This window comes from Vespa crabro, chromosome 20 (genome assembly GCF_910589235.1).
Source record: "Vespa crabro chromosome 20, iyVesCrab1.2, whole genome shotgun sequence".
NCBI lineage: Eukaryota > Metazoa > Arthropoda > Insecta > Hymenoptera > Vespidae > Vespa > Vespa crabro.
In genome coordinates, this window is record NC_060974.1 from 1,671,503 (window position 1) to 1,684,983 (window position 13,481).

At 36.3% G+C, this 13,481-nt stretch overlaps 1 protein-coding gene across 10 annotated transcripts in view; it reads right to left on the reverse strand.

The window, feature by feature from the left end:
- The window catches only part of LOC124431112, a 269,017-nt gene that overhangs the window by 41,753 nt on the left and 213,783 nt on the right, over positions 1 to 13,481 (reverse strand). For all 10 annotated transcript variants that reach the window (XM_046978580.1, XM_046978577.1, XM_046978579.1 and 7 more), the window contains one exon: positions 7,564 to 7,642. In XM_046978580.1, coding sequence (XP_046834536.1) covers positions 7,564 to 7,642 — 79 coding nt within the window. The remainder of the gene's footprint in view (positions 1 to 7,563; positions 7,643 to 13,481) is intronic.

Genomic DNA, 13,481 nt, shown 5'->3' on the forward strand with positions numbered 1-13,481 from the left:
TTCAAGATATCTATGATCATCTAATTAAAATTATATCGTTTAGCGCGTTTATGGGTCTCGTTATAACAACAATTCGATATCCGATCATTCCCTTCTATTTAGACAAAATTCGCATCCCCTATGAGATCCTAATTCTAATCGTATACGATCGTATATTCTGATATACCTATTTTTGATTTAATCTCAATACTCGTTTTGATACGTATAATTTAAGCATAAAATTGGAAATACTTCTTAATCTTTTCTCTCCCTCTCCCTCTCTTTAGCCTCCCCCCCTTTCCCCCTCTCCCTTTCGTATCTCTCTACGTTCGATGGATACGTTAAATATAATTACGATCTTAGCATTTTGTAATGTTTCCTATTATATTATAATGGTTTATAATTTAAATTCGGTTAATATAAATCAAATATGATAATATTCTTCGATCTAGGAAACGGTTTCTCGGGACGTTTCCTATGTAGAAACGTCGAAACGTATAATTTCGATGTTTCTAATCTGAAAGGAATCAGTGGGAGGAAGAGGGGAGTGGTAATAAAGCTTGCGTGATATCAACGGCGATAGAAAAGTTGAGACTGCTAAACGATCCTCCTAGTTCGCTTATCCGCCGGTATATGTAAATGTTGACGTGTTTCCTGCTGGAAACACGCACGTTAGCCGGCAACTCCTCTACGTGTACACGCTCGTGAACTTACACACACGTTTCTCAAAAGGAAAGTCGTGTTATCTCATGTAAATCTTCACGGTGGCACGATAAGCGTGAATTTCACCGCTTGCTTATTAATATTTATGTCTGCTATGCGAGTGTATGCGTTAGGATGAAAGTATAACTGAAGGTAAAGAGAGAGAAAGAGAGAGAGAGAGAGAGAGAGAGAGAGAGAGAGAGAGAGAGAGAGAGAGAAAGAGTAACAGAAGAGTTAGGAGGTTGTACAGGTTGTTACAAAAATGTCTAGTTAAATTTCAAAATATCTTGGCGATTTTTTACGAGAAAAAAAAGATTTATTATTTAACTCCACGATTATCAATAATTCCAGATTTAGTTCGTAACTTTTTATTTATACACGTATTGGAACTGATAGGATGCATGTCACAGGGTGAACTTAAATATACAAAATGACCCACTTTGATCGATTCACTTTAAATGGAATTGCATTTATTCGATCGTGTTTCGCTAACACCTATGAGCATTGAATAATAATCGAATTTTATATATATATATATATATATATATATATATATATAAGATATGTGTGTATGTGTGTACATATAAGATATTCTCGTTATTAGATAGACACGTGTATATGTGTATGTGTATATAACATATTCTTATTATTGAATAGACATAATTATGTTTAGATATCAATTCGTACTTAAGAGAAAGTGGACGAATTATAAATGAGTTTTATTTCCAGGGAAGAGAAGGAAGCATAGTGATAAGTTTTGGAATATTATTGGTGTATTAATGTCCTTTCTCTCTCTCTCTCTCTCTATCTTTGCTTCCTTTTAACTTATCCCATTCAACGAGTAAGCGACTGTAGCCTTTTATAGCCTGGCCTTTTCCAAAGAGGATACCACGAGAGAAGAAGAGTATTAGTTAACATTGATATTGGAGTTGCTCCAAAAACCTTTTCCAAATCGATATATACTGCTCTTCGATTGAACTATCTTTAGTTTCTAATTACTCTTATCCGCCGTTCATATAAATTAATCATCAACGTATATCTGTGTATCTGTGTATTGTAGAATGAAACAAACGGATTCGGTAGTGTCTAATTCTTGCTCACGAATTCATTGTCATTATTAATGATTATCATGTTTGTTCGGAATAGTCTCAATTTGTCTTGTTTTTTATATCAGGATCATCATAAAGTATTCACGATAACGAGCAATTAAGATCATATCTGTGCTCTCTAGTTAACATCTTTTACGTTCCACTTTCCAATCTCGAATCCCAGTCGAAAGGAAAAAAAAGTCAGGGAGCGTAGAAATGCGAGAACAGAATCGTTTAACGGATAAGAACGAGGAAGGTTGTTCGCGAAGAGCAATTAAGCTCTTGCTCTTCGCCATCCTCGCGAATTCTTTCTTCGCGTTAGCGTTCCTTCCTTTAGAATCTTCCAAAGCACGAATAGCTTTTTGTTCGCGTCGTTTAACAGCTTCGCCGTTGTACAGGGAAATAAGATGAGAGATAAAGAGGAGTAACAGCAGTCGAGTATAGAAGTAGAAGGCGCGCGTAGAACGAATAGGAAAGTGCGATGCCGCCAGTTTACATCATGCCAGAGTGTTTTCACCACTGACGGGAAGAAGACGAGAATCGTAAAGGAGAACGGAGAGAATGAAGAACGGAGGAGTGGGTAAATGTGTTCACGTACCGGAAAGTAAAGCGGTCCGGTTAAGGCATTAGTTTTGTCTCAGGGGAGAAAACCGACCGTACTAAAATACCTATACCGTTTTGGCCATATTACTCGCGCCTACCTTCGTTAGTTCTAGGTCAAGAGCATTAGTGGAGATTATCGGAGTCCCCTAGGCACGAACGCCGATGAACGGTAGGATCGTTTCTGACCCATCTGAAATATTAATCCCTTGGCTATTATACTGGCAACCGATCGTTTTGTTGATCGTCCCACTGTGCCAATATACATGCACTCTACCGATATTCGACTCATTCTCATTACCGAGACTGATCTATGAATGTTGAATCGAACGAAAGAAATTCGTTCGTACGATCATTCGTTCCTTCGTATTTTCACGTTTGTAATCATTTCGACGTTAAGGTGCTTTTAGAGAAAGAGAGAGAGAGAGAGAGAGAGAATTTTTGAATCGGCCGGTAGATTCGGCAAGGACCGTGCGCAACAGAGTACCAGCTGGATAATGGTGCGTGCCAGTGACGTTAATTATGTTCACGCCTCACCCTCTCTCCCTCTCTCTCCCTCTCTTCCCAGACTACCTATCCTCTTTGCAAGTATAATTTTTAAATGTTCCCCATCCGTTATGCTGCGGACACGCATACACATTAAAATATTGCGCTTAATATGCAAATTTATTTGCCGTAAAACGGCGAACGGCATTTGCATCTTCGACTGGAATCGAGTTTGCCAGATAAAACGCGTCTGTTGGTATTTGCGTTCGTTCGAGGTTGAAATGAAAATATATAGGTATCTATATCTAGTTGCTCGTACGGTCAAGGAAATTTCCCTTTATTTTACAAATCTTCATGCACGAAGTAACGAGCAAACGAGCGAGGGAGCGAAGTAGCGAGGGAACGAATGAACGAATGAACGTATGAGATAAATGAAATCGAGATTGATGGTTATTTGTTCTTTGAATCAATATATATTTATATTTATATACGTTAATCGAACATTTCATGGCACTGGAATGATCTTTCGAAACGTAATATTGTCCCTCTTCGGTTTTTCCAAATTACTTTCTTCCGTCAGAAGTGAAACTATCTTTTTCTTTTTTATACCGTAGAAATACTGCGCGCTCGTCGGACCAATCGTGGAAAATTACAACGACGAAAATCACCTGGAAGACTGGATGGAGGAAGGTAGGAAGCTTTGAGCTTCGGCCGTAGTTCTGAAAATCGTTGCGAAACTGCTTTCTCAGCGGGCGGGAAGGCTGATAGGCAGTCGAAGAGAAGACGAGGATGACGAAATGGGAATAGGAGGAGGAGGAGGAGGAGGAGGAGGAGGAGAGGGTGGAGAAGGGGAAGGAGAAGATGGAGGATGAGGTGTTGAGGAGGGTGAGGAGTACAGAGAGTCGAAGAGAAAAGAAAGAGAGAAAGGGAGGGAAGGAGAAAGAGAAAGAGAGGGAGAGTGAGAGAGAGAGAGAGAATTGAAAGAGTAAAAAAGGTGTGAAGAACTTGCTCGCAAAAAGGGTATCGACGTTTCCCACGATGCTATCTGTCGCAGACATCTTACGGATAATGCATCAGCCGCTGGAAGATATGTTTTCCGCCTTCTAGTTTCTCCCTGTTCTTTCTTTTTTTTCCTCTCTTCTTCATCTTTTTTTTCTTCTTTTTTTTGTCTTTTTTTTTTTTTTTATACGTTCGGAATAAGAAAAGAAAATGTCAACTTCGCTTCTTTACTTCATGTTTTGTTGTCTATTCGATGAAAAATTCGTTCGATAGTACCGTTTGTTAATAGTCCAAGAAAAAAAAAGAAAATAAGGAAAAGAAAAAAGAAAAAGAAAAAAAAAAGAAACAGAAAAGAGAAAAAAGAAAAGAAAGATAAAAAGGAAAGAAAAGAAAAGGGAATGACGAATGAATAAAAAGAAGCACTGTAAATGACGAGACAGAAAGAGAGAGGCAGAGAGAGAGAGAGAGAGAGAGAGAGAGAGAGAGAGAAAGTAGGAAACAAGGAGACAACATTCAGATCTGCCCGATATCTGAGCTACATCACTGGCTCGGTACGTATCGTCGGTTTTACTACTGCAAGTAGTAAGCAGACGAGTCGAGTAAGACGAAATGGTTTGCTACTATCGCGCCGCCTCCGACCGTTTACGAGCGAGAGAGTGTATTCAAAGAAATGCATATTATCGTAAAATCTAGGATGGTATATATATATATATATATATATATATATATATATAAATATATCCAGGTTAGAAATGGCTTCTATCTCGTTACGATTCTATACGAATTCGAATTGATACTTCTTTTCAATGTGGATGGAAAATTTCTTTAAATTTCATTAATAATGAATTAATTCGCATAGGAAAAACGACGATACAGAATTGGTGTTCCTTCAAACATTTACGATAATAATCTCGATTATCATAAATTTCTCATAAAATTCGTTTATCTAATACGATAGTTCTTACCCGTCCAAGTGATATAACTTGATGTATCGACGAGCACAAAGTTTGAAAGTAGAAAAGGAAAGTATTTGGTAGGATATCTTGCCGTTTCAAATAAAAGCAAGGATAGACGAGATGGAACGTCGTTTAACGGTACGAAACGAACGCGTATACCCCGGCTTGGTCTCGCTTTAACGTCGAAGGATGGAGTATTTTCACGACGAATACCACGAGGGAGAGCAAAAGTTTTATTCGATCTTTCCTCCTTCACTTACCTTCATCTCTTCGATCCCCTTTCCCTCCTTTTTCCCCGGATAGGTCTAACCCGTTTTTCACCCACGTACTAGTCGAACCTTCGGGCTAGCTACGAATTTCATGATGCCTCGGACGTGCAGTTATTTCCTAGATACCTATATACGTGTGTTCGAATATAAGACATAAGCGCAAGCGCGTCAAGATCGCGTGGATATTCAATACGTATATTGTATTGTAGATACACATACGTGTATACGTGGATTGCAAGGTATATACCATGTAGTATGGGTCTTCTAAGCTTCCTTGCATATGCTTGTTCTATCTCTCCCTCTCTCTTTCTCTCTCTCTCTCTCTCTCTCTCTCTCTCTCTCTCTCTCTATCTTCGCACACGGCAATGACGAACACAATAGCCCGTGTGGCGATTTTACCGTCAAGTGCTTTCCTCGTTCTCATACCAAGCAGAAGACAATTCAAGCGGCGGTTGTGTATTCCGAGATGCCTCGGTATTAAATGACGCGACGGTATAAAGCTGGCCGGTGCTTTTGCGAATCGCTTGGAATACATGAACGGGCATGGAGAAAAGACGAGGAAGGTCATCTTATTTTCTCGATCTTATGCTGTAAATATAGAGATAGAGAGAAGTAGAGAAAGCTGAATATCGAAAGCTTTTCCGAACGAGCTTAAGTTTTTTTCCGATTCTTTTTTAGGACGTATCAGATAAAAAAAGGAAGAGAGAGAGAGAGAGAGAGAGAAAAAAAAGAAAAGTAAAACATTTTCTAACGAGACATATACAAGGATTTTTTCTTAATCAAACGGTACACAACGGTAATATATAGATCGAATTTAAAGGATTAAACGATCGTAACAAATTAGATATAATCGTTATTTTAAACTCATCTCGCTAAATACACATATTGTATATTCCTTAGTTAATTCTCTCGTAGTTTAGTTGTTCACTCGTTAATATAGCGAGAACGTCAGGGACTTAACCTCGTAATTTTGATGATCCTGCTTTATGGTGTAGTAGTAAATTCATAAAGCTTTGATTAGAGGTCACCAACGCGTAGAAACTACCTAGAGACATTTCACTATGACCTTCTCGGCCCTTTTGGAGTATGCACTTTTAAGTAAGTTTTTTGTTTAAAGTAACTCGTATTAATTAGTCAATAAATCAACAAGAATATTATATGAAATGCATTTATATAGCGTTCGTAGCGTTCGTAGAATGGTTCATCGTACGTGTGCTTTTTCGGGAGTACGAGGAGTATAGCGGAGTGCAATGACAATGTTCACGTAACGTCCGGTTAATCTCTCAAGGATTAAATTTATGCAGAGGAATGCATCAATAAGTATCGTGGAGTCAACATTATCGTTATCCGACGTATCAATAATAAACATCGATGAATCAGGATCGGCTTAAAAGACTATACACGTTCCATATATCGATGCACATTGATGCACAACATTATTTGCGTATATACGACAGAGAGAGAGAGAGAGAGAGAGAGAGAGAAAGAGAGGGGAGCGGGGGAGGGAAGGAGGGAGAAGGTGTGGAAAAAGAAAACAATAATCATTCAGGAAGATAATTTATGAAGCAAACTCATAGAGCCAATTCGTAGGAAGCTCGTTCGATCGTTTATTATCGAGATGTAGATAAAAAAAAATATATGTATATGTTGAAAAATCGTTTTCAAAAGGTGAAGGGGGAAATATATATATATATATATATATGTATATATATATATAGGGTTATATAAAATCTTTGTCAGGAATATCAGAATCAGAATTGGTATCGTATAAAGATAGTCTTTCGTCGAGTGTACACGTCGTTTTGTTCTGTTTCTACATTCACGGTCACGTATTTCCAGTAAAACATGTCTTTGGTTGGTTGGTTGGGAGAGGCTTTTGGCCGAGAGTGGAAGAGAGCTTAACGACGTGAGAGACGCGAACGAGCCGAGAGAGTTTAACGTTTGTTTCGCGACGATCTGTTCTGCTCTTGTTACCAAAAAGAAAGAAGAAAAAAAAAAGAGTGGATTTATTCTCGGATAAGGCCATCTCTCTCTCTCTCTCTCTCTCTCTCTCTCTCTCTCTCTTTCTCTCTTCATATTTTGCGCGCGCGCGCGCGAAAGGAGAGGAAAGGATTTATGCGCTAGCTGTGACAAAGTTCTCGATTCCGTGACGCAAAGCTGTGGATCCACGTGATCCTACTGACTAGATGGCAACCAACGTGTATAGAGGAGCAACTCTATCGTCATCCTCCTTTATCTCTGTTTTCTCTCTCGGTTTAGTTTTTCTTTCAGCAAACGATCCTCCTTGAAGAAAATCCGTATCACGTCGATCATCCCTCTAGAATTTCTCAAGGCGTTGTAAAAATATTTCTCTACGAGCGGATATATGATTATAAAAAAAAAAAAAAAAAAAAAAAGAAAAGAAAAAGAAAGAAAAGAAAAAAAAGGAAAAAGAAACAAAAAAGGAAAAAACAAAACAAAAACATGATGATCGATCAAACTTACCAATCGTTTCCAGTTTTGGTTACATTCTGACGCTTACGGCCGGTCTGATGAGGTTTCGGCTCGGCCACCATATTGACGTCTGAAAGCATACATGAGAGAGAAAGATCTATAGAATTTTGTTCCATAGAGGGAAGTTTAAAATTAGTTTATACATGTATGTATATATATCGATATAGAGAAATATATATATATATATATATATATATATATATATATATATATATATATATTTCTCTCTCTCATGTAGAGAGAGAGAGAGTGAGAGACAGAAAGGGAAAACTCGTTTCCATACTTATGTAACGCGTCAGACATGGAAAATGGAATAATGGCGAGGGTAATTAATACCGGCTGACGTTATCTCGAACATTTGAAAATTCTCTTCGTCATTACGACATACATACACATATATATATATATACATACATACGTATAAGCGAATGCGCGCTAGATCCTTAAAACCGACGCAAATGACCGTAGCACGACTATTACGTGAAGAGTAGGAACGTTACCGTTGGCGTAGACGATGTTTTACCGGATTCTCATTTCATTATGAAATAACGTGTCGTAGGAAGCGCGATAACGTGGAAATACTCTCCTCTTCTACGTAAGAGAACGCGAACGGTACGGGCCGGCAAATTAATAAAGTGCAAGGACGACAGGAGCGCTTGAGAGTTTCTGCAAACAGTTATTAATTTCGTCCCTTTGAAACGCGATTGTGTACCGTCCTCGCGGAGAGATACCACTAAGGTGGATAATGGATGCGCTCAAGTGATCAGAACGGTTGAGCCATTCTGTCAGCGGAATATCCTTTTCCGTGGCGAGTATCCCACGAGAAAAATAAATGACAAGGAAGGTATAGGATACGATATATGTATATAAAGGGTGATACAGATTTTACCGATTAAAATTTCTTAAACGCTTTTTAAAAATATAATAAAGAAGATAACCTTTTTACTCGTACGAACTACAAGATCGAAGTTTCGCCATTTGATGGTACTTTAAATGACTAATCGTTCGTCCTCGTTTTATCTCTTAACGATGACTTTTATTATATCTCTTAGATTTTAAAAATCATCGCAAAGATGGATCGTTAAAGTCGATATACATACGTAATATTCTTTATTTATTCTCCCTCGTACAGAGAGAGGGAGAGAGAGAGAGAGAGAGAGAGATGGTAGAAAATTTGAAATGAAAATATCTTGAACACCCTGTATACAATACGTATATCTATATACACGTTAGTCCATTTAAATCAGCTTTCCATACAATCTCTCTCATTAAATCGTCCTCTCCTACCTCTTTACCTATTCTTTTCTCTTTTATGGCAATCATCGATTATGATCCTAACGCGGTAAATATCAAATAAAACGGATATTTTTGAAAGTTAAGAATCCTAATGGTTGACCTAATTTTTTTTATTATCTACCCCATAATACTGGCTAAAAGATGAATATCTCTCTTAACGGTATTCGTTTTCAAATGAATTCGTATTTACTTTAATTTCAATTTTTCCGATGTGTCTCTTGTCGAATGTACGATACGAGTTTCTAAATTTGCTATCAAATAATTGTCGTCGATACTCTATCGTCGATATTTAGAGTTTGGACAGTTTTTTTTTCCCTCGTAGGAAGGAACGACGTCTCTCGAGCCAAGTACAGTCAACATTTCTAATAACACGAAATAGACCCATTGTGTTTGACGTTTTAACGTTTATCAGAGGAAGAATGGACAGCAGCTTCCGAATGTACCTTTCCTTTCTCTATCGTTGTATGCATATACGAATCTCGTTTTTGTACGTTCATTGCCGATCCGTCTTTCTCCATAATGGAACGGCGAAAATCTAGATTGTCTCGAGAGAACCATTTACTTCGACCTCACACAGACTATTTACCTTCGCTTTCGTCACTTACGTTAATTAATTGAAAGCCCTTAAAACTCTCTACTCTGTCGTTTTGTTGGGCAACTAGAAACAAAAAACAAAAGAGAAAAAAAACAAAACGAAAAAATAAGGGAGCACAAATTTCACAAAAATATAAAAGGATCTTTCATTTATATTCAAAGAAGGAAGAAAGTTTAATTTGAAAATAACTTTTAATCATATACACGGAAGAGAGAGAGAGAGAAAGATAAAGAGAGAGAGAGAGAGAGAGAGAGAGAGAGAGAGAGAGAGAGAGAGAGAGAGAGAGATAGGGAAAGAGGAACGTACATAGCACGGTAGAAATGATTTTCAGCTGACATCATTGGGCAAACATAATTCCGGAGTAAGTAACGTTCGGCTGACTCTACGTTACGCGCTGCGGTGAAACCGCAAAACGCGCGCCTCCATCCGGCCCCCTTATCCTTCGTGTAACCTAACCAAACACGTCGTACACACGAAATTTCAGAGAGAGAGAGAGAGAGAGAGAGAGAGAATGTGTAAGCGTATACACTTGAAGGGCCACGTCCTCAAAGGTCAGCTCGATTATCGTGAGTACTTGTGTGGATATAGGAAAGAGGAGCATGTTTACACGCTATACAAGAACGACAAGGTTGACGATGAGATGGGAGATGTTTTTACGAGGAAACATGTTCTACGTGAATTATCGTCCATCTTAACGATACGATTCTTTTCATTATTGTTAATTCGGTAAACATATTTATCTCTCGTACGATATATTTCGAGGATGACACTTTTGTATGTATTAAAAGTTAATTCGACCAATAAATCTGAATGAGTTATAATATAATTATATCATAAATAATGCAGAAACGATACGAAAACGAATATCATGGAAAATCTATCTCGTTTAATAATCAATGAATTATTAACATGCCATTTGTCTATCGATAAATTATACAATGATGTTGTTAAAAGCCCTTTCATTTAACAATTACAAACGTTTAATAGTTTACATTTGAAAATTGAAGGTATAAATGAATTTTTATTTATTATTCCTATCATTATAAAATCCGAAGAATTAGGTAAATTAATAAAATATATAAATGTATTTATTCTATCTACCGATAATAATTATTATTAGAAAGAAGAACGAGTTGGAATCGTTTGAAGCTTTGTTAATCGTAAATAATCGTCATCGGGAAATAGCGATACAGTTTACATTATCTTTTATCTAACTTTGAAAAAATTCTTCTCGAGTCGGATAAAAGCTGAGTTTTAACGATGGGCTTCATAAAACCCTCGTTAAAACGAATCCCGTACGTTTATCAGGACAATTCCGGAGCTGTAGAAATGAAATTCGTAGGGAAAGGCTAAAGCGAACGTGGCAAAAAGGGTGTGCGAGTTTGCGTCAAGAAATCGGAACTACTTTCCTTAACTGCATAACCAATTGGCAAGCGAAGCCAACGAGGAGGGCGAAAGAAAGAGAGGAAGAGAGAAACTTCCGATAATTCTTATCTTCGAAAGCCGGAGTGTGCAGAACGTTCCAACGAAAGGCGCTTAACTTTGCCGAATGTTTTACCAAACGAGGCCGCTATCATCCGGTCATGGTTAAATATTCTACTCCCCTTTTCCTATTTTCCCTTCTTCCAGCCGTCCTCGTCGCCATTCGAAATAGTGCACGCGTTTTTTCCTACGTTTCTCGTCGTTGACTTTTCCACTAGAGCAAGAGAGAAAATGAGAGAGAACAAGAGAGAAATATGTATATATATATATATATAATACATATGCATATAAAGTTACACGTACAGGGTGTTCCGTTTATCTCAAAAAATTGGAATATCTCGTGAGATACTCAATTTACCAAAAACATATTTTTACAGTTTTGTTACGTACGAAGGGAAGACACATCTTATGATGCCAAATATTCTTTTTTTTGCGGAGGAAATTTCAAAGTCAAATAGATTTTTTTTTTTTTTTAAACGAAACTACTACACATTCTCCCTTTCGTAATTCGATAATATTTCTTGAGAGGATTTCAATGATTTGCCATATGAGATTACTTCTGTATGAGGTTATTATTATTAAATATTGTTATAAATTATTTTGTAAAATTACGAGTACCTAAATACAGTATAGATACTGTATCCCATGTTTCCGAATGTTAAGTCTGTATGTTATAAACAAAGGAATTTTTTATGAAATAAATTTCACTTTTTATGAGATAAATTAATTGAAATAATTAATTATAGCGTTATTTGTATAATTGAATAAATATTTGTATAATTATTAAAAAACAGTATATCGTACTATTGATAAAAATGAAAATAAATCCGATGTGTTTTACATTAAATCAAATCATTATTTTCCTTATACGAAAAACAATTCATTCCATTTCAAATTTTGGACAAAGCAAAACTTTTTCCCCAAAATAGAATTTTGTATCAGGATGCAAGAAGAAGTGGCACGCAAAGATTGTGCCACCTTCAAGTAAGTTATATTCTCCTGTTAAACATTTCAAAATTATAGAACAAAGCGAAAATTTTTCTCAAAAATTAATTTCTGTATTAGAAACAAATAACGCGAGAAGAAGAGGTGGCACATAATATTATTACACTTCTTTTTTTTTTTTTTAGTATACAAGATGAATACAAAACTTAATTTGAGGAAAAAATTGTTTGTTTTGTCGAAAATATAATGATTAATTTTTTGAATAAGGAGAATAATCATAGGATTAAATAGAAAATTCTTCGGATTTATTTTCAGCTTAAACATTTTTATTTTCATTTACTAATACATAATACATTTTATTTGGTAATTATACAATTACGTATTTAATCATAGAAATTGCACTATAACACAATATATAATACAATTTAATACAGTATAATGCAATATAATACACAGTATAATACAATATAATGCAATATAATATAATACTGCTGTGAACAAAGGACGAACTTCTTATCTTCCTTTTTTATACCTGTGAAATCACCGGCTTAAGTAAACGATATTTATTCAAAAATTTATAACATGCAGTTTAACAGCCGTAAATCTGCGATATGAAATTTATACTCTTTAGGAACTTACAAATTTATAATATAATTTAGAATATTTTACAATAATAAATGAAAATCATATAGTATGTCGCAAATATCACCCAATTATGGAAAGAAAAAATATATAGTTTCATTTAGAAAAAGTGATTTTAACTTTGAAATTTCCTCCATCATTTGACCTGTAAAAAAAAAAAATTGCCACCGAATGATGTGCCCCTTCATAATTAACAAATCTATAAAAAGAGTGTTTTAGTTTCAGTCTATTGCAAGATATTCCAATTTTTAGAGATAAACCGAACACCCTATATATATATATATATATACATGCATATATAAGAGATAACCATACACGTAGGTACGTATGTGTTAATGCCTAACCCGGTATTATAAAAGTACCAGCTAAGCTTTTCAATTTTTATCTTCTTCTTTATTTCCCCTCCCGCTGCCCTCTCTCTCTCTCTCTCTCTCTCTCATTCTCTCTTTCTCTTTCTTCTTTAAATAAATATCGTGGAAAAAGCTTGAAATAATATGAATGATTTCTAAGTTGGAATGAACATAACGATTGAAGTTAAATTGTTCAATTGTCTAATTTTATTGTTATTTATTATCTTGATATAATAAATAACAAAGAGAGCGATGAGTTCGTTATCGTAAAGTGATGAAAATCGTTCGAATTGACATGTCGAACGGTCGAGTACGACAGATTGTCGTACAAATTATATTTCCCGCGAAATGAATTCGCGATTAGTGAACGAGACGAGAGGACGAGACAAGGGGGCGCGAGGAATAACGTTGAGCGAGTTTTCGGCATTGCCGACGAACATGAATGGATAATGAGTCGGACGATAAATTCAATTTACGTCGCGAGAACGTTCAGAGATTTTCTCGTAGGTGCTCTCTTTCTCTCTCTCTCTCTCTCTCTCTCTCTCTCTCTCTCTCTGTGTGTGTGTGTGTTTCTCTCGGCTTCTATCAGCGTGTCGATA